General features: G+C 35.2%; 1 protein-coding gene across 2 annotated transcripts in view; it reads left to right on the top strand.

The window, feature by feature from the left end:
- Window positions 1-21,298, top strand: part of EPHA3 (EPH receptor A3) — a 359,059-nt gene extending 337,761 nt beyond the window's left edge. For both annotated transcript variants that reach the window (XM_065875995.1, XM_065875996.1), the window contains exons 15-17: window positions 463-656; window positions 14,571-14,726; window positions 21,193-21,298. In XM_065875995.1, the coding sequence (XP_065732067.1) occupies window positions 463-656; window positions 14,571-14,726; window positions 21,193-21,298 (456 nt within the window). The remainder of the gene's footprint in view (window positions 1-462; window positions 657-14,570; window positions 14,727-21,192) is intronic.
- Window positions 21,299-23,085: the final 1,787 nt, after the last annotated feature.

The following is a 23,085-nucleotide window of genomic DNA, read 5'->3' as shown; positions in this document are numbered from 1 at the left end:
GACTAATAGTCAGTTAGCTGTGCAGCACGTGGGCTTTTACCAAAGGAACTTACTACGATTTGAGAGGTACCATTTGAACTGTGATATAACTAAAATCTGTGGTAATTTTTTCTGCATTCATTCATTCATGTATAGTTTCCATAGAAATCTGTATTACCAAATAATAATTTCTTTATAAATTACTGAATTTCCTATATCATAGAACATTTCTTTTTATTTTAATCTGGAAAGTTACTTTATAAACTTTTCTTTCCTAAATCTACTTTCTCTGCCTCAATCTTCCTTTATATAATATTTTCAGACATGAATAATACTTATTTAATAAGCTGCTATCCTTTTAAGAAATTTAAAATGAACACTTTTTCACTTAACTTTGAAATAGTCATATAAGTGTGACCTGCCCATGAAGAAGTAAAAGAAATTCCAACTCTTAAGTCTCTGGAAACTTTGCTTCTCACACAGGTAATTAAAGCTGTGGATGAGGGTTATCGACTGCCGCCCCCCATGGACTGCCCAGCTGCGTTATATCAGCTGATGCTGGACTGCTGGCAGAAAGACAGAAACAACAGACCCAAGTTTGAGCAGATTGTCAGCATTCTGGACAAGCTTATCCGGAACCCAGGCAGTCTGAAGATCATCACCAGTGCGGCAGCAAGGTGACACATTTGATTTTGCATCTTGCACTCACTCTGAAATGAATGTATTTTCTATCTCCAAGATGTTAATTTGTTTCTTCCACTTCCCCAGCTGCATACTTTGGTACTTATATTCTTCAAGATTAGAGAGACGTGTTTTCTTTTCCTTTTTAAACTTTCAGGAGGAAATTTCATGCTACTTAATGATAATGATAAAATTCTGGATTTTTTAACTTCCTTCTTGACCAGAAGCATGTATACATTCAGGCTTGAGTATTTGGACAATAGAAACCCTGGACACATAGCTCCTTTTCACTCTCTCCTATTTAAACAAAAAAAAAAAAAAAAAAGGAAATCTCCTGGAGTGGTGGGGAATACTAGCAAAGTCCTGATTTATTCCTCATTTAAAATAAAGTTTCAAAAATAATAACAATGCCTCCAAACCATTGCACTGGCTAGGGAAATGCAATTTTCCCTGACTTAATTTAAAAAAAAATTGTTTAACCCATATCGTGTGCCAATTACTTTGTTAGACACTGTGAAGGATAAAACTAAGACTAAAATAATGTCAGTGTTCCTGGACAGCCATACAAATGTCAACACATCATAGCCATAAGGCAACGCTGAATGCACAATGTCCATTAGACTTTATGTGTAATTCTCCGTGGTAAGACTCATTGAGTTGTCTTAATGGTTTTGAGAAATGACAATTATATTCTCATTGTACACATAGTGAAAAAGAGTGTTTTTACATTTTGATGATGTGTGCTCTTAAAGGAAAATTACAGAGTTTTAGTAAAGGAACTACACCTACTATGCACAAAACTCCACAGTATTAAGTGATATGTATACATACTACATAATGATGATTTACAGTGACTCATGTGTAAAAGATGTAATATAATCCCTTATAGGAGTTTTCTTTTCTTGTTTCTTTTATACACATCTGTTGGTTTTACTGACAATTATCAAGAGTTGTGACTTTCAAATTGATAGAGCACTTGCTAATGCACTTATAATAGAGTATATAATTTTTCTACCTTAATAGGAACAATTATACTGAGCATACATGATCCAGTTTTTACATTACATTTGAATAAGATGAATAAAGAAAATTTGAATCAAAGTCTTAATATCAGTATATAAGAATCATAGATTATTTGTTGGAAATAACTTTTAGGGGGGGTCACTAATATTGAACTTAGTAATATATATTCAGTAGGTAAAACTATTGATAACTTATCCTGCAAGGATGAATCTCTGTCCTAAATTTCAGAGACAGACTGTACAGGCTTTTTTTGGAAATCCACCTGACAGTTTAACAACCAACAGGATAACAAACTTGCCCTTCCTGGGACATATGGTCCTCATTTTGCATCCTGAAGCCATTTCTTTTGATCTTTACTCAATAGCAATCGTAGCAAAAAAAGAACATCTTTTCAATTCTTTCCATATCATAAAAGAGCATTCAAAGCACTTCCATAGGATCAATATCAATATAAAGACTAACTCATGTAATATGATCAAGAGATATTTAAATCCAATTCTATGTGGGAAAATTCTTAATATCAGATCATATTATGTGAGGATATACCCTCGTATTAAAATTTTTTTCCATTCACTATTCCATTCTTATTGAAGTACATTGAATATTTTTATCCTAATATGTATTTTTTAATACCTTAATATATCCCCTGTATTTTGTCACAAAGCATGCAATTTTAGGGAAACTATTTTTCTAAGAAGTGCCACCCATCTTAATTCATTAAATATAAAAGTTTTAGAAATTGTGTTTATATATTTACTTATTGCCATTAAAATACACAGTGGGCAGATTGTGCTATTATAAATTTATTTACAACCTCAAATTACCATGCAACAATCTCAAGAGATCTTATTTTTCTTTAGAAAATTTGCTTTCCCACTTTTGACAACGATTATTCTATTCTTTTTCATAACTGATTAAACTCATTCCCTTTCCCCTTTAATTTTCCAGTGATGCCCTTGCCACATGCTTTATTGAGAAAATACAAGCCATCAGATGGGAAATTCCAGCAGCAAAACAAAAACAAACTGGCGCCTGCACCCATCCATCTTGTTCTTTTTTCCTCTAATTACAAGAGAGGAAAGTTCTTCTTACCTCGAATTAGAAGAGAGGAAGTGTCCTTTCAATGTCAGAGGCAAATCCTTTCTCTCTCCCTCTCTCTATCCCCTGCATACCCAGGCTCTTTCTCTCTCTCCTGCATATGCAGGCTCTTTATTTCTGCAAGATCATTGCCATAAAAATATGTTCTATTATTACGTTGTTTCTCAAATTTCCCTAATACAAGAATCATCAGGAGAACTTATTAAATGCACAAATGTCAAAGTCTAACCCAAGCTACTAATTTGGAATCTGCAGGAAAGGGAAATGGAATTTGGACATTTGATAAGAACTCAAGGGGATTTTTATCATCAAGGAAATTTAGAAGATGTTATTTGTCAACATCACCTCTGCTAGCCCCACATCTCTGCCAACTACTTCCTTATTTTTTTTTCACCCTTCACAGCCAAACTTCTCCAGTAAGAGTCTCACACACATCTCAAAACTTAGCATTCAAATTTTATCTTTTTATTTTCTCCTGATTGCCTCATCCTTCCACTGCCTTCCAAATTTGGTTGAATACACCAGCACCTATTCATTTACCCATTCAGGATTATAGCCAGTCTTAGTACCTCATTCTTGCTCTCCACACTTTGACCCAGATGATCACTGGGTCAACATGATCCATTTCTCTCCCTTTTCACTACAAACATTCTCTCCTATGACTTTTTCTGCTTCTGATCTAGACCACTGCAGTAGCCTCCTGATGTGTCCTCTGCGTCCATTCTTGTCCCACGCCAAGCATCTTGTCACAGAGCCTTCAGAATTTTCCTATCAATATATATACATTGATAAATTATATATTGTATTGATAAATACATGTATTTATCAATACATATGAGGACATAGTGTATTGATAAATATACGTATTGATATATATATGTATTGATATGTATTGTATTGATATATGTATTGATATATATGTATTGATAAATTATATATTGATAAAAATATATTGATAAATTATATACATATAATATATACATATAATATAATTTCAGTCACCTCTTTATAACCAATTTTGAATTTCCATTATACTTAGGAAAAAAATCTGCATTCATTTTGATTGTTTAAATAGCCCTGCTCCTCCAATGTCATTTCTTTTATTCAAATAGTCATTTCTTCATTTTTTCAACAACTATTTATTATATGCTAAGCTACTATGTGCTAGGCATGTGCAGACGCTGGAGTACAGTGATGAAGACAAATATGGTCCCTACCATCCTGGAGCTTACATTATGGAAGATGTACAGTAGATAATAGACAAGCACAGATTATAGGAAGGAAATAAATAAAAGGTTGTGATAGATTATTAAAGGGTGGTTGAGGAAAAAGCCCTCTGAGGAGGTGATGTTTGAGCTGAGAACTAAAAAAAGGAAAAGAGCCAGATTTTTTCTTTTCTTTTCTTTTCTTTTGGCTGTGCTATGCAGCATGTGGGATCTTATATCCCCGACCAGGGATTGAACCTGTGTTGGGACCACTGAGTCTTAACCACTGGACCACCAGGGAAGTCCAAGCCAGATTTATAAAGAACCATCCCCTCCATAAAAATATTTTTAGAAAAAGGATCTTGGCACAGGAAAAAGAATCTGCAGATGAGTCTGGAGAGTTCTAGGAAGTGGCAGAGGGACAACAACATAACCGAAGAGCAGTAGGGAAAGGAAGAGTGTGTCACAAGAAGGCAAACAGAAGCCAGAACACTTGAGGCTACCCAGGTCATGGTGAAAACTTTGGAATTTTTTGAAATGCATGAGGAACCCATTAAGACATTTAAAGCAGAGATGTGACACTATTTGATTTACGCAACTGCTTTGCTGGGGGAGAGGAATTTCCACCTTTCAACCTGTGCTACTTTCACTTAAATAGTACTCTAGCCTCAGTGACCAACCTCAAGTTCCTTCAGAAAGTCAAAGCATTTCATACATGAGGACAGTAGCACATGCTGTTCTCTTTGTCTTAAGATTCTTCTTTGCATTCATCTTCCCTTAGAAAGCAGCTTCTACATCTTGTCTTAATTGAGGCATTCTCTGGCAACATGATTTAAAAGTCAACACCATTATTCTTTCATGGGCCACTATGTCCTCGTTTTTCATCATAATTTTAATCCAGTTGTGTGCATTTTCTTTCTATGTATCCATTCCTCCAATTAACTCAGCCCTGTGAGATCAGATGCCATGCTGCCTTTGTATTACCATGTTGATACTGGAAATTCAATACATATCTGTTAAGCACATAAATACATATTTACTAGAATAATAATAAATTTCCATTTCAACAGAGATACAATTTTTAGAAAAATATTCTAGTTTTATTCCTATTCATTATACAGATTTCTGCAGACATTAGTCATAATGGTAAAAGCTTAAAATTTTCTCCTAAGCAAATCTCATGTTTCCCTTTCTGTCAACTCAACTCCAGAAACAGTCTCCTCAACACACTTGGAGACTGTCTCAATCTGAGTCTGTGGATGGCACCAAGGATTCAAATTTCTCAATGACTTAGTTATTTAGATCAATATATAGAATTATGCCTATAAAGTCCTTTAGGAAAAACAATATCATTCTATTATTTTTTATAGGGATGTTGTTTTCCAGAATCTGCCTGTGTCTAGTTAGTTTTATGGCAAATTTTATTTCATATACTGTTACAGAAATCTTTCTATAATGCATTATTTTACTCTTCAGCCTTCCTTAGAGTTGATGATTCATAACAGAAACATTTCCAAAGAATCTTACAGTGAGAGTGTCTTTGTGAATATCACTGCTGAAAGTGGGGAAGGTGTTTAAGCAGGTGGTCACGGTGTACCAGATTCAAAACTTACTTGTATGTTGCAAGAAGTGGTAAGAAGGGAAGGGAAGTTATATTAAATTTTATGCTATGTTTGTTTTCTGGTAATTGATTTATTTTCCTAAAAGTAGAGTAATTGGAGGAGACATGAATAAATTTGAAGTTTTGACTATATGAATATGAAGATACAAATGTTTGTTTAGCAGTTACTTTGTGTGAGGCATTATACTAGGCCCTGTGGTGCTTATACAGGTAAAGAGACACAGCCTTCAACTGCAACAGCTTGCCTTTGAAAATAGGAGGAAAAGAAAAGTTCGGAAATACTATATAATTGACCCTTGAACAACATGGGTTTGAATTGTATGGGTCCACTTATACACAGATACCTTTGAATGGAAAATACTACACTAATACAGGGTTTGTGGTTGGTTGAATCTGAGGATGCCGAGGAACCTCAGATAAGAGATAAGAATGGGGAGGGCCAACTATAAATTAACCCCTGTGTTGTTCAAAGTGAACTGTAATATCCCTCAGAATATGTAATTATTAGAGCAAGAAGACAAGGTTTTAGGAATCATGAAGGAAGGATGAGTTTACTTTTAGCTGTCAGATTATCAGGCAGTTGCAGAGAAGTGACTTTTGGTTGATGGATGAAATTTCTACCAGCAGATAACAAGATAAGATCATACCAGGCTAGGGGAACACTGTACAAAAAAGTAAAACACACAAAAACTTAGGATACTTCCATTTACATTGCATAATACATTTCTGCTATAATACAGCGTAAGAAAGGAAATTATGAGAAAAGAACCTGATAGATGATTTCACCAGATAATGGAAGATTTAATGTCATCTCTAGAAATCTGGACTTTTGTCCGTGAGGAAAAGAAAAGCCATTGAAGATGCTTAAATGATATATTACATTGTGCCTGTGGAATAGTTCACTGCATCTATACCTAGAATAGCTGGAGGGGAATAGTTCATGATAAGGAGTAGGGAGGTGATTTCAGTAGTCTTGGGAAGGACTTATGCTAGGGTAGAGCAGAGAAAATAAAAAGAAAAGGTGTAAATTCAAAAAGTTGTAATGGGCTTCCCTGGTGGCGCAGTGGTTGGGAGTCTGCCTGCCGATGCAGGGGACACGGGTTCGTGCCCCGGTCTGGGAGGATCCCGCGTGCTGCGGAGCGGCTGGGCCCGTGGGCCGTGGCCACTGGGCCTGTGCGTCCGGAGCCTGTGCTTCGCGGCGGGGGAGGCCACAGCAGTGAGAGGCCCGCATACCGCAAAAAAAAAAAAAAAAAAAAAAAAGTTGTAATGAAGTATTATAAGACATGGTGACTGGTGAGATGTGCAGAGTGACAGAGAAAGTATCAGAGAGTACTTCCAGTTGAACAAGGAGGACTCTGAGAACAGTGCTCCCACTGACAGAGGTAGGAAGGGCAGAAGGAAGAACAGCTCTGTGAGGCAAATGAGCATTTCGGACACAATGGGAGTGAGTCCTACAAGAAATTGGAAATTTACATCTCAAACTGGGGGAGAGATTAAAGCTAGGAATCCAATTTGGAGCCTTCTCTCTGCAAACATAATTTTTAAAAAACACCATTAGAAATGTATTTAGAAGGTACAAATCTTGGTCTAGTCATGCTGATTTTCACCACAAATATCGATATATCCGTCTGTATTCTCCTAATAATAATTTAATTTCTAGTTAAAGCTCTCATATCCCATGGATTATAGGGAGACTTTAATCAGTGAAGAGTGGAGGGCGTTTGTCCACATAGGTTGACACTGAGACACACACCCCTCCCCCAATCTCCCAGACTGAACTTTTGAACTTCTTGCTGCTTCTGTGCTGCCCTGTGGCCGGGAGTGTTTCTGAAGCATCTAAATGCCTCAGTCCCTTAGTGCAGAAGTCATGACCTCAAAAATCTACAAGAGCTAAGAAGCTGATTGAAATGAGTGAATGCTTCTACAGTGTGTAACAGGGTGTGGTGGTAGCTTATGGAGATTTCAAGCTCCTTATAAGGGGACTACAGAGCCAGTCAAGCCAGTAGGTGGCAATCCTAGAAGGAAAAATATATACAACATTAATTATTATCTCAGAACAATAATCCACTGCATACACTTCCACCCAGAGAGAAAGAAAGTGGTCTGTTTAGAGCTTTGGAGAACGGTACCAATTACAGAGCAGAAGAATATGAAATGGTAGGTAGAAACAGGAACAGCCAGAGTTAGGAATGAGACTTCAACCATTACAGAAACCACAGCCCAAGGAATTTTCCAAAACTAGATAGAATGAACTGTATTATCAAAAGGTGCAAAAGCGTAGGCAAAAAAAGACAACTGAGGAAAAAAGCCACTCAATAAGCAATGAGAAGGACATTGAATTCTCTTTAGCTAACTATTTTGATTCTTTTAGAGTGATAGATGAGATATGAAATTTTAAGAGATTTAGTTATAATTGGATGATGAAAAGGAAGTGGCAATGTGAAAATAATGCTTTTGAGAAATTCAGAAAAAATGAAAAATATAGTCATAATACACATGTATAAAAGGGTAAAAGTAAAGCTCCCTTCCTTTTGGTAAGAAATGGAGAAATTTTTCTTAAAGATATTCTTGATAGAAAATATTGCTAGAAAAATAAATAGAAAATGGTCTTAGAATGATAAATTTTCTCTACTACACAACAAATACTACAAATATGTTACACAAATTAAAAAATAAACAAAATTCATTTTATTTTATTTTTTTAATTAATTAATTTTATTATTATTATTTTTTGGCTACATTGGGTCTTCATTGCTGCGCACAGGCTTTCTCTAGTTGCGGCGAGAGGGGGCTGCTCTTTGTTGCCTTGAGCGGGCTTCTCATTGCGGTGGCTTCTCTTGTTTTGGAGCATGAGCTTTAGGTGCACAGGCTTCAGTAGTTGTGGCTCCCAGGCTCTACAGCGCAGGCTCAGTAGTTGTGGCTCATGGGCTTAGTTACTCCGTGGCATGTGGGGTCTTCCTGCACCAGGACTCGAACCCGTGTTCCCTGCATTGTCAGGCAGATTCTTAACCACTGCGCCACCAGGGAAGCCAGCAAAATTCATTTTTAAAAGAAACTATTTTGAAGATTAGTTTTATATAATATACATTTATGTAATACATATAATATGATTATTTATTACATATATTTATGTATTATATAATAGACAATTAGCTTTACATTATGTATAAAATATATCTCTTGGATTTAAATAAATTGATTAAATTACTTTCATGAATGTAGTTAAATTAAAAAATTTAAAAGACTAAAAATAGAGAAAAATAACAGATGGATTAATTCATTTCTATTCAGGCAGTAAGATGCCTTTTTCTTTTTTGGATATTTATGTATATAAAACGAAATAGACGTGTTCTTCAAATTCACAAAATTTTCACGTGCCAGGGCATTGGATTCTTCAAGACTATTGTAAATTTATAGAATACAAATTTTTGGCATAAAGAATTAAATAATACATTCAATTTATTTGGAATAAGGTTCTAAAGTGAAGGTAAAGGAATTTATGGTATAAAGACTTAAACAATATATTTAAAATATTTAGACTAAGATTCTGAAGACCCAATTATACTTAGTTAATTTAATTAAAATGATTTAAAATATATTGTTCCATTGCATTGATTGCTAACTTGTAGGGATTTATGTTTATTAAGTTGCAGAATAAATAGGAACAAAAATAAGCAGTACTTGTAATTTTTACCTGTTAATGGCACTAAATTAGCATTAATAAAATACTTCTTATCTTTAAAAGAACAAAATATAATTCTTTTTGAGAATAACTGCTGTTTTGACAAATATTATATCCTTTAAGAGAAGTCTGATGACCAAAAAACAATCTGTTTCTCAAAATGACTTTGACCTCCAATTCTGAAACTGACAGGGTGACTTTCCTCATGAACAAATATGATACAGAACCTTTTAGAGGGAAGCAAATATTTCAAATACCCAGGTGATCTCTTTTTTTTTAATCTTAAAAATCAAAGCAGGTAATTTTACCACTGGGAGAAATTAAACCAGATGTAATAGCTATAACTGCTAAGATTTTTGTCCTTAAAGCCTAGAGACAATCAAAATAAACACAATGACTTTACTCCTCCTTAATGTGTTATTTATATACTAGTCTCCTGTTGGGAACTATATATATTTAAAATTATTTTTAGTTACTGATGACAAGTTAAATTCGTTTATTCCTATCTGGAATTTCTAACTTCAGAGATAAAAAAATCAAATATTCACATTTAAAAAATTGGCAAGTACAAAATTTTCCCCTTGAAATGTAATGACACCATTTGAAATTAAAATGTTAACAATAAATTATAAAAGGTATTGAAAAACTATATTACTATTTTATATATCAGGCAATAATAAAGGTAGATATACTTAACATTTTGCTTTTGAGAAATTACCCTTAAGTTTTAATATGGTCCCTGAAACTATTCACAACCACAGACAAAAAGCAGGTAATTATAGTGGTATAGAATACACCTCCAATATTATTAATATTTACTTCTAGACTCAGTAGGCATCTACTTATTCATTCAAGAAATGTGTATTAGTCAGTATTTTTAATACATAAAAAATAAAGCCCTCTGTAAACCCAAAGGAGTCTTTTTATGTTATAAAAGAATAACTTAACATTCAATTTTAGAGTTTAGAATTCTAGTGCAATATTGAAATAAGATCATTATGAGAAGATATTCTTGGGACTAGCAGTTATTTATTGACATTTGTTCCCCAGTATCTGGTGCTAGTTGGTACGACCATTTACAGATAAAATAGGAGTTGATGGGAAAAATATATATTTGTACCTCTTTAATGCAGCAGTATGAAAATCCACAAAAGAATAATTCACAAACCTAAATACAAGGAGAGAGGAAGAAAGGGAAGAAAGTTATTTTTTGTTTCCCCTGAGCAAACATGTAATTTCCATGATTTCTTTTTAATGACTGCAGTCTGTGGCCAGTAGGTACTGATTTATGAAAAGCTGTAAAAGATCAGGTGGAACTCTGCAGGACATCGTTTACAGCTGCACGGATTGAAACCTATCTAATTTGTCTAGTAAAAGTGTGAGCTCACAGTGCACATCACCCAGCCTATAAATTTCCCCTTCAGACCCAATGTCTGGGGCTGGGTCTAAAAAAACGCCAATGCCTGCAGCTGCTCAAAAAGCCCACATTCCCCTGGTGTGCATGAAGAGACATCACAGGCTCTTCACAGTGAGAGACAAATTCCTATCCATTGATAAACTCACCAGATGTCCTCTCCGAGGAGGAAAGGAACCAATTTTTATTTGAATTCCCCAGAGAAATCCTGGAAGTGGAAAAATGATACTTTGCAGGGCTGGTTATTCCTAGGTCACTGGCATTAAAATTAGGTCCTTCTTTGTCTTCCTTATACTTTGATCCAAGTAATAAACAGAAAGACTCAGTTGGGGTCACTCTAATCCTTAATCCGCACATCCTGTTTTATTTCAATTTGTTTATACTAATTTTCTCTAAATTCTTGTTGAGTCTGACTATACTGTTGAGTTTAAAAATACAAACCATTTTGAATTTAGAGGGGAAAATTCTGCATTTTGATATTAGGCATACTTCATAAATATTCTGAATAAATGTCCTGGGGTTTGATTCTTCATACCCACAAACCTATAAATAAAAAGTATTGCTATTCATGGGACCAAGAGTCGACAAGGGTCGACATTAGATTCTGTGCTTCAGCTACTGTAGCAATTCAAGCTGCGGGGTATGAGTGTGTGTGTATGTGTGTTTGCTTGCATGCCTGTAGATAGTCTAGTACTTTATTGTCTCCTTTCTAGGTCTCACTTCATTTTTCTTATAAAATTTTCTCACATCTGATGTAATGCTACTCAATTTTGTTTACTGATTCCAAGTCTTATCCAATGGGTCCAATGTTATATCTAATGTTGGCCAATGACCAAGGCTATGTCATTCATGATGGTCATACAAAACAACCCAAGAATAATGTATACATTTTGGACCCCGGGTTGTATATCTATATCTGTAATTCCTCAAGTTCTTAGGAAAAAAGCATAAGCAAGACATTTTCAATGATTTAAAAAAAAAAACTTTTTCTTCTTTTTCAGGTGGGTAATTTAAAGAATTATAGAAAATTGTTTATGTATATATTCCAGAAGAGAATAATGTATAAAATGTTATATTTTATGATGTTCTAGGTATCCCTAAAGGAAATAAAATTAATGCTTTGTAAAATAGTACCTAATTTCTGATTCTTTCTTTCTCTTAGATAACCTGTGAGGATTAGTTAAAACTAAACCGTAACACATAATACAAATTACAAACTCCATAATTTTAATTTTTAATTTATAATTCAAACACTTGAGGTAGAGAGGATTGAAGCAGTTGAATTTAGTCTAATGGAATGAAGTTTGAAAAGTCCTCCATATTCAGCTATCTCCACTTCACAAGTCTTGACAGGGAGGGAACTAGTTATTGATCTATATTTTCCACAGAGCATGCAAATATAGGCAGAACCAAACTGTCATGTTCTCAGTGTTTTCTTAAACTGAGCACTAAAATTGTGTTAAATTTTCATTTTTATCAAATAAATAGTTAAACTTATTTTTAATTAATTAAAATTTTATTTTTATCAGATAAATTTAATGTCTCCCCATCAAAATCCAAATGAATTTACAATCCTCTCTTGTATTCCCAACAACAGCACACAGGTTCAGGGCATGCTTGTTCAGATTTCAGAATCTTAACCTCACACTTAAGCGTGTCTTGTATATTAGGGAGTGAGTTGGAGAAATATCATCAATAGTAATGGAAATTCCACATATAAGTGATATCATGATATTTGTCTTTCTCTGTCTGACTTACTTCACTCTGTATGACGGTCTCTAGGTCCAGCCATATTGCTGCAAATGGCATTATTTCATTCTTTTTTATGGCTGAGTAATATTCCATTGTATATATGTACCACATCTTCTTTATCCATTCCTCTGTTGATGGACATTTAGGTTGCTTCCATGTCCTGGCTATTGTAAATAGTGTTGCAGTAAACGTTGGGGTGCATGTATCTTTTTTAATTATGGTTTTCTCCAGATATATGCCCAGGAATGGGATTGCTGGATCATATGGTAGCTCTATTTTTAGTTTTTTAAGGAACTTCTGTACTGTTTTCCATAGTGGCCATACCAATTTACATTCCCACCAACAGTGTAGGAGGGTTCCCTTTTCTCCACACCCTCTCCAGCATTTATTGTTTGTAGGTTTTTTGGTGATGGCCATTCTCACCAGTGTGAGGGGATACCTCATTGTAGCTTTGATTTGCATTTCTCTAATAATTAGTGAATCATCTTTTCATGTGCTTTTTGGCCATTTGTATATCACTTATATGTGGAATCTTAAAAAATGGTACAAATGAACTTATTTATAAAACAGAAATAGAGTCACAGATGTAGAAAGCAATCTTGTGGTCACCGGGGGTTGGGGGGGTGCGAAGGAATAAACTGGGAGATTGGGATTGACAAGAATACACTACTATATATAAATTAGATGACTAATAAGGACCTACTGTATAGCACAGGGAGCTCTACTCAATACTCTGTAATGACCTATATGGGAAAAGAATCTAAAAAAGAGTGGATATATGTAAATGTACAAGTGATTCACTTTGCTGTACAGCAGAAACTAACACAACATTGTAAATCAACTATACTCCAATAAAAATTTTTAAAAATATCAATGGAAATCTCCCAATTAAAAATTCCTTTTAAATGTGGGCAGGACTCTGATTTGTCGCTTAATTTTAGTTTTAGCTTCCACATATATTATAGAGGCATAACATCAGTGCCTAACTAATGTAAGGATTAAAGTCCTTCATATCTGTGTGTTATGCTTAATATTGTAAGTGCTCATAAATGTTCAATATAATCCTTATTTCTGTTGTTGTTTTTACTATTATTATTCATCTCAAAGTAAAGGCCTTCATAACTACTATTTACTCAAGCTCCCATCCTAAGAGGAAAGAATAAAGAGGACAATCAAGTGTCCACTTGGTGACTGGTTCCAGGCTTATGAGTCAAAGGACAGTCAAAGAGGCCACTGAGAGCTGAAAAGGCAACCCAGGCAGTTTACCAATAGGATACTTCTCTTGGTTCTTCAGGGATGAAAATATGGTTTCCTCCATTTCTTTTGTTCCTTTGATTCACCAGATCTTGCAGCTGGTCATAGATCTATAGTAAGACCTGTAATTATATAAAGCAATCCTAAAAGTTCTTGTTAATGCTGATTATATTGTGCAATAAAAGTCATAGTCACAACGTCTATCTATCTATCATCTACTTCCGTATATATATTATAAATCTATTTGATGTTGTCATATTTTTGAGAATTTCACTTATTGTCACTCATCTACTTTTTTCTATTCTTTTTGTAATTTTTATTTTTAATGACATTGTGACATTATTTAAGTCTGTGCTGACTTTATGTCCTGCTGTAAGTATAGTCCAGGTTGTTTAAACTGTCCCTTAGACAGCAACCTGCACAGTGTCTACAGGTGAACATCCAGTAGCCAGGATTTAATGTTGGAAACCATATCCATCCACCAAAGCAGACAGAGGAGTATTCAGTGTGTTGTGTCAGCTATAACTGTAACCTAAATTATCACCATCTTTGCTAATGGTTAAACAAATTAAATTATAAAAGTATGTATGGATATATTTATGCTTTTCACTGGCAAAGTTTCAGTAATTTAAAAAGCAGACGTGAGTGCAGAAGGGGAGCACTGAGACAAGATGACTACACAGTATTCTTGCAAGCTGCCAGCTTGAGCAGATGAAGACTTCATAGTACATAAATTTCACAAATAAACAGGAATGCTATATGAAGTCTGGAAGGTCCTGCTGATGTTGGTGTCGAATTTTGACACGTAGCAACTCTGCTGACTCCTGATCTCTCTCCCATTGGTATTTTCTTTTCTGGCAGGCCATCAAACCTTCTTCTGGACCAAAGCAACGTCGACATTACTACCTTCCGCACAACAGGTGACTGGCTTAACGGTGTCCGGACAGTGCACTGCAAGGAAATCTTCACAGGCGTAGAGTACGGTTCTTGTGACACCATAGCCAAGATTTCCACTGAGTAAGAATAAGTTTTGACTGAACTTTCTAGTGGACATATGTGTTTAGGATTAATGTATTATAAATAATAGATGAATCTCTGAGGTACTTAACTTTCTCCTGTAACCACTGAGCTGGATCCTGGGTCTTTGTCAAGGACACCTTCTAGATTGAGGTGTGTTGATGTGTCTTCCTCTCTCATGCTAGATCCCCACGATAGGTGTCTTCACTGAACTATGATCTCCTTCAGATAGATCAACAGATACATAGCCACACCCAACCCCAAAGGACCCAAGACCCTAATTTAAAACATAAGCAGATATGGCATGATGATTTGTATATCCTCGCATTTGTGATTCTCTGTTATTTTTAACAAAGCCTAACCTCTATGGAAATGGAAAATTGAGAACTAAGTGGATAACCTGGTATATAGGGAAATATGCTAAAGTCTAAAAGTAGCTCTCGTAGCTATTAAATAAACATACCATTATCTATTACTGAGTGATCTCATGCTAGAAAATAAAGTTATAAATAGGTTTAAGACATGGTTTTCCTTAAAAAAGCTTATGGTGAGTTTGGAAGAGAGAATATGCATAATTAATATATATTAATTAGTATTAATTTATGATTTCATGTGTTAAAAGCCAGTAATAATCAAGTATAATATGCTATACATCTTAGACAGTGGTCCTGTGGTACAATAGGGATCCTTTGGTAATAGGAATTCTTTGATATGAGAAACCCATGGCCATAAAATTCATCCTCATTCACCAGGTATGCTAATTGGGAACAGGAAGTGAAAAACTGAAAGCCATATTCTTCATTTCTCTGTGAATGAAAGACAATTTACTTCACTTTCCAATGAGACTGCATCATTTTTTCTTTTTCTACACAGTGACTTTTTCTGTTTTCCCATGCACACAGCTGAAAATGACTCTCTCAACCCTAGATCATACAACCTTGGTATGCCACTCAACTGAGCAGGGTCCAACTCTCTTTTAAGTCCCCCTGAGAGACATTCTGATGGCCTCAGTCTTGCTTATAGACTGACTTCTCCAAAGTCATGTTTGCCATGAGCTAATCATTTCTATTCAAAGAACGAAGAGTGAGACAGCATGAACTTGACTCTAGGGGTCCTTTCCTGAGGGTAAGATAAAGGACTGCTCCAAAGAAAGAGGTTTTGTGTGGGGCAGATACATCAAAAGTTGTCCACAATTTTGTAGCTTGCAAGGTCTGTTTGGAAACTGTATCCATCTTTGAGTCAAAATCTTCTATCTTTGATCTTTGTTACATTAAATAAACCCTTTTGTGCTCTCAAGTTCCTTTAAGTCATATCCAATATTTGAATATTTAAATGTTGAATATTTAAGGACTTTCACTGTCATCCTGTCAATCATTTAAACAAAATCACCTTGGAGAGCTATAGATTAGATGTCAAAAAGGGGTGTGTAGTGTAATTAATAGAGATACAAGTGCCTAACAAATAGGTAAAGAAGTTTACCATTTATGGTATAGCATCCCATTCAGAAACACAAACATCACAAAAGGATCTATAGCAAGGGAATATTACTATTGAAGAGGAGAATTTGTTCTTAGAAAATAAACTCACACTAGTCTACTTAATATGTGTTGGCATTCCTGTTTAAAATAGAATGTAGTATCTGTTGAATAGACTTCTGACCCAATCGACAATGTGTTTTGGGTTTCTATGGTAGTTATTTTGATCAGACACAGTCCCAGGATATATTAATGTATTTAAATATTTTTATAAGTTCTTATTTTAGTAATGTAAACAGTTTGGGTTATGATATGCAAGAAACCTGCTTCAGAGCACAGAAGCATAGCAAAGAACAAGCACAGAGTTAAAATTTTCTACACCACTGCCAGATTTTCAAAGGCAAATGTTTATTCTCAATAAAATATCAACACTCAGAGCTTTTAGATAATGGAACACTCTATTGAAGTGGATGAAGCAGAACATTGTTAATATGATTAACTGCTAGCTCACAATTTAAATATAGTCAGACATTCTAATCTATGAATATGGTCAGAAAGCTATTTGCTTAAAAAGGTAAAGCAGCAGCCTTTGTTACACTTCCAAGTTAGGGATGTATTTGTCTCAACAGTACAGTATTGGATGCTAAGCTCTTTCTGGCTGGTTAGAATATTTTCACTCAATTGTTATGATTATTTAAACAACCTGTGAGTGTACATTCACGATGAATGAAAACTGGTTTTTCCTAAGAGATTCGGCTCTTTTAGGTTTGCCCTTCACACTGAGCCAGATGGTTTCACATCTCTCTGTATTTCAATGTTCTTTCTTCTGTCCTTTCTCCTCAATTCAGGGACAACATAGAATTAACATCTACTGACCTAAAACTCCTTGAAAAGAGTTGTTTACTTTTTGGGTCTCTGCAATCTCTACCTCATACCCACCCTTGTTTATATTATAAAAACGAGAATTAAAAAATATTTAATACACTAAAAATTTGGAAAAATTTAGTGAGGCAACATTTTCACCTTAAATGCTGTAAAATATTTAACTCGATATTTCATTCTTCCTTTTGCAGTCTTAGGCTTGTTGTTTGAATTTGATTCCTTCCAATCTCTATTTTCTTTGTGTCTTACAGAATCAATTCAGAAATGATTCCCTTGACCAAATAACTCCAGAGATTCTCCTAGAATAAGACAGAGATACTTTAGAAAGGAGATTACATTTGTTTTTTACTATCCAGACTATCAATCATAGGAAAAGGTCAAGAGTTTCATACTCAAATAAATATTAACTTATTTCAATTAGTTTAGGGAATCTCATTTTTAGGCCAGCTACTCAAGTCATCTAATTTTCAAATAAAAATTTTTTAAAATGTGCAGTTTTATTCAGTCAACATATTTTTTTAAAATATTATTTCATAGCCTAGGATGGATTTAGGAAGGTTAGTGTGAGAAGGAAAGAGAGAATGAGGAAGGGCAAGAGTGACTGTAGAAACTGGAGAGAGAATTAAGTGTGTGGAATGAGTAGGAGACAGATTAATTGCTACATGTTATTATCCTGCACCCTTGGATGCCGTTTTCAAAGTATCATCACCTATCCTTTTGTCTTTGAAGTACCAGATAGCTTATTAACCTCTGGTCTCGATTTTGAGCTGCTCTTTAGTCTTGAACTTTTCCACTGCTCTTCTGAATAGGGTAGTCCTAACGAGACAAGCATATGGGGAGTGTTACTGAGACTACAGCCGCTGGATGTTTAGAGAGATTTTGGACTTGGCAGTGTGGTGGGTAGAACACATTTTGGTAGGGAAAAAAGAAGGTAGAGGGTACATAAAAACTCAAGTTAAGGCATAACCTAAAGGGATATTTACTGTAATTCCCTTTTCCATTATAATCCTTTGCATGAAATATAAACAAAATTATGTATCTACTTGCTTATGTTGGGCTCCCAGACACTGAATCTGAAACAGCTTTATGCAGAAGATTTCTTCAGGTGCCCTTGGGACATACATCCATAAAGAAGTGATAAGGGGGCCTTGGACTGAAGGAGAAGACTCAGTCCTACCTACTGGAACAAGAGTCCTAGAGCTTGGCTGGCCCTTCAGAGTTGTCCCAAGCTGGTCTGCGAAATTGCAGTATCTGATTTTTTCCAGTGGCCAGGGTATTGGTGCTTCAGTTCCAGAGGGGAAATAAGGGCAAGGCATCACAGCATATATTACTATGTTTAAATTTCTCAATGAGCTCAGGAAATTAGTATATTACCTTGGAGCATTGTTTTTTTCTCTGCTTTCCATGATTACATTTTCTTTTTTAAGCTTGTAAAGAAGGGGAGAAGGAAGAGACAGAGAAAAAAATCAGGAAGTTATAAAAAAATATGATATAGAATTGGAAAAAAGATGAGAGAAGAAATACAAAACAGTGAGGATCTATTGATTTATATACATTTATATCTGTCCTGTTTTCTAGCTCTTAGATTCATAACCTGACTTTGTTATAGTTTGAGGATGAGTAGGGAAATGTTTGCTGTTCATTTTAAAGATAGATCCATAGTATCCTTATAAAAGAATCAAAATCCTGTAGAGCACACATTCTCAAAAGCAGGGGTCAACATAAATAGACTACGTTACTCTAAGCGAAGGTTTCATTATCCACAGTTATACAAAGGGCGGCAAGCTTGATGTCACCATAGCTCCCCACTAGCCTTCCTGGTGAAGCAAGGTAGCTGAAGACTGTGATCAGAGAGGACCTCAGGCAAAATACAAGTTGTCCATAGAGAATTTATCAGACCCTTGAATGGCAGCAGGGGGGTAACCTGTAGGGCATCAGGATTTCATCCCCAGCTTAGGTGATAGGAATGCAACTGAGCCTTAATTACTTTTATGCAGAAGATGCTTAAATAATGTGTAAATTGCTTCTTAAGTAGTTACCTATTGTCTTCTTGCACACCTTTACTGCTTGGGAACTCCTTTTTTTTTTTTAATTTTATTTTACTTTACAGAGCAGGTTCTTATTAGTTATCTATGTTATACAAGTTAGTGTATATATGTCAATCCCAATTTCCCAATTCATCCCACCACCACCAACATCACCACTCCCCCCCACTCCCCACCCCAGGGAACTCCTTAAGAAATCAATTAGTTCAATTCAGTGAGATTGAATTCCCAATTTTTCATTCTTTTTTTAATACTCCACATAAAGGGGCTCCATCTGTGTGCGTGCGTGTATTTGCATGTTGTGTACATTTCCTTCTTTCCACTTTCAGTTTGCCTAGCACTCCTTGCCAAGTGACACTTAATCCTCTATCAACTTCCCCAGATAAACATATTTTGGACTATTGATTCACTCTTTAGCAAGTACATGTTGAGCCCTGGCTAAATGAGAGTCATTGTTCAGAGTGTGGTTGATAAGCAGAGTACAAAACCGACAAGAATCCTTGTTCACATGGAATTCACCTTCTTGTGGGACAAGATAGAGAGTAAAGAAAATAAATCAGGAAAAAATGGCAATATGCTGGATGATGATAAATGCTTTGGAAGAAAATGAAACAAAAAAGAAAATAGGAAGTGCAGGTATGAGCGCAGAGAGGGTTTACAATATGAAATAGGAGGATCAGGGAAATCTCGTAAGAGCAGGGTGTTTGAGTAAAGACCTGAAAGAGATGAAATGTATGAATGAGTTACTTAAATCAAGAATATCTAATTAATCATTTGCACATGTTTAGCTGTCTTTTTCCCCCCAAATGAAATTCTATATGTTCTTATAATCTTTATTTTAGTGCCTTGTTTCTGAGTTTTAAGTATTTTAAATTTAATAATTTTGATAAATAGAGAAATATCCTTGCCATTTTTTCTACTTTGAAAGAACTTTCTACTTTAAAGAAATTGTTTCAGTTATCTATGGCTGTACAACAAACTGCCTCAAAACTAAAAGGCTAAAACAACAACGAGTTTATTGTATATACAATGTCGTGAGTCATGAATTTGGGCAGAGCTCAGGAGGGTAATTCTTCTGCTCTGGTGTTGGTATTGAATTAGGTATTCATTTAACATGCATCTGGTCTAGTCTGGAGGGCTTGAGATGGTTTCACTCTTGTCTGCCTTGGTGCAGAAGCTTCATATAGCTGGGTCTGTAGACCAAGTGCTTACAGATGACCTTTTGATATCATAGTCTCAAGGCAGTCATACTTCTCACATGGCAGCTCTGGGGCCTAGAGAGGGTGTCTCAGGAGATAAGAGGTAGAATCTGTTAGTATCTTAAGATCTGAGTGCAGAAACTGATACAGTGCCACTTCAAACATACTCCATCAGTCAAAGCAGTCCCCAAACTGGCCCAGATTTACAGGAGACAGGTAATGCCCCACAAGAATGTGTGACCATCTGCATTAGTTTCCTAGGGCTGCCGTAACAAATTACCACAAACTTACTGGCCTTGAACAACAGAAATTTATTTTTCACAGTTTAGAAGCCAGAAGTTGGAAATCAAGGTATTGGCTGTGCCACGCTTGTTCCAAAGTCCAAAAAAAGGAATCCTTCCTTACTTCTTCCAGTTTCTGACGGATCCCAGCAAAGTAACTGCAATCTCTGCCTCCATCTTTACGTAGTCTTCTTCTCTGCGTCCCTGTGTGTCCTCTTTCTCAAATAAGGATAGTCTCACTGGATTTAGAGTCCATCCTAATCTAGTATGATCTCATCTTGACCCTTCTCTTAATTATATTTGCAAAGACCCTATTTCTAAATAAGGTCACATGGTGAGGTTCCAGATGGACAGAAATTTTGAGGGGAACACTATTCAACCCACTATACCATCTATATACTCTTCCACAAGAATAGAGGTGGAATAGTCAGGATATAACACACAAATGGTGCAAAAATCAGAAAATTATGTCTAAAGCATTGGGATCTATAATTGCACAAGCTTTGTTAATTGAAAATCTCCTATTTACATACTATCCAGGAAACCATGATTCTCACCAGAAACTTTCTCCTTTTTTTTTATAGTGACATGAAAAAAGTTGGTGTCACTGTGGTTGGGCCACAGAAGAAGATCATCAGTAGTATTAAAGCTCTAGAAACACAATCAAAGAATAGTCCAGTCCCAGTGTAAAGTGCTATTTCTGGAAGGAGGTGGTAGCTGTGGAAGATGTGGCGTCACTCTGCAGACAGATGTCAACACTGGAAATACTGGTGGACATTCCAAGCCCAATAAGACACTCAGATACGAGTACAAATGCCTTAAAATGGAATTGAAAAACTCTTTATTTTCCCCTATCATTTAGTGGATGGGTGGGTGGGTATATTTTGTTTTGTAATTGCTTTTTGATATTAGTTGATGGATTAAATCAAAATTCTTCAGTGCAAAATGATGAACTAGCATAGAGCCATTGATCATAAACTACCATAAAAGCAAACAAGTGAAATAACATAATGAACATGGTGACTCTGTTTACAAATAGCCACAAAAGAAAAGATGTGATATTTTTATACACAGAAGAACTCTGTAACAGGTATTTTGTTTCTTTAAAAGCAAGCAAAATAGAGGAATTCATACCTCAAACTATCTGGCCATATTTACTACCTTTTCATTGTATTATTCCCTTTCATCTGTTAAAAGGCATATGGAAATGAAGTTTGTAGTTGTTTTAAGTACTACACATTTTTAATTGTTAGCTTCCTTAAGTATTACCGTGTAAAAAATGTTTTAATTTTGAAGAAAGATACATATTTATTTTCTTTTGAATTGTTTTTATTGTTTTCTATTTATGCCTTGATGATTTAATTTGGATTTGTGACAGTCAAGCGCCAAATGCTCTCTCAAATTGTCAGCAGTAGGAAACATAAAAAGTGATGGGTTTCTTTCCAGATTTTTTGAACCATCCACTTATATGTATCTATATCTACATACAAAAAGAAACCAAACCCTTTCCTTGTTCATACACTAACCAAATCTCTCACAGTCTGAATTATTCCATCCATTTTTTTCTCTCCATTTTATAATAAACTGTACGCTCCTAATTTAGTGTAATATACTGGCTGTGTGTAATGGATTCTCAATGACATACCTGCCCTGCTCTGGTGTTTAGGAGACCATCAATTCCTTCCATTAGTAAAAGAGCTGCGTTAGAACTTCTGAATAGAGAATAGCTACACTGGACAGGATTGGGATCCTATTTAGATTGCTGCATTAATTGGCAATATAGCCTATAAGCTGAAGCATGAGTCGAAAAAATCACTTGCTGACTGGCTTTGAAATGCCACTTAATATCTTTGTTTAAACGTGTTGAGCTATTTATAGAGAATGATGATAACTAAACTACTCATCTGCCTCACTGGGGTTTTGTTAAATTAATTAAACATTGTCATCATCAATAGCAAGTATTTTTATCTTTAAGAGTCTCTGCTGAAATGCACCTGTTGTAGTTTTGGTGTATATCTTAGAAGCATTGAACTTCTTGACACTTATTGAATATATTTTCAAAATTGCTGGTTGTCTAGCGAGACTCAAAATCTGGAAAGATCTCTTATTGCAGGAACTTACACTTACTATTCCATAAAGGTCAAATATGAGCGTACTCATTAATATTTGAAATATATACCTGGTGGAGATCTAGCCATAATACATTGTGAAGCAACATTTTAGCTATATCTATATTCTTTCTAATGCTGATGTGGTCATGTTATTGGAATAAGAAATGCATATGTCACAAAATAGAATGGATAAAACAATGCCGCAACCTTTATGTTCTTATGCAAAATGGAACACTAACACAGCTTACAGTCACAGATCAAAATTCACAAGTGCTAATCTATTGTAAATTTAGTGTAATAAGGCTTAGGTTGTGTTCCTCATATATGCAATTATATCTCAAATTTCTGCAATATTCCTTATAGTCA

This window comes from Phocoena phocoena, chromosome 4, assembly GCF_963924675.1.
Source record: "Phocoena phocoena chromosome 4, mPhoPho1.1, whole genome shotgun sequence".
Classification (NCBI taxonomy): domain Eukaryota; kingdom Metazoa; phylum Chordata; class Mammalia; order Artiodactyla; family Phocoenidae; genus Phocoena; species Phocoena phocoena.
The sequence above is the reverse complement of the archived record's forward strand: the minus strand, read 5'-3'. Positions and strand labels throughout refer to the sequence as shown.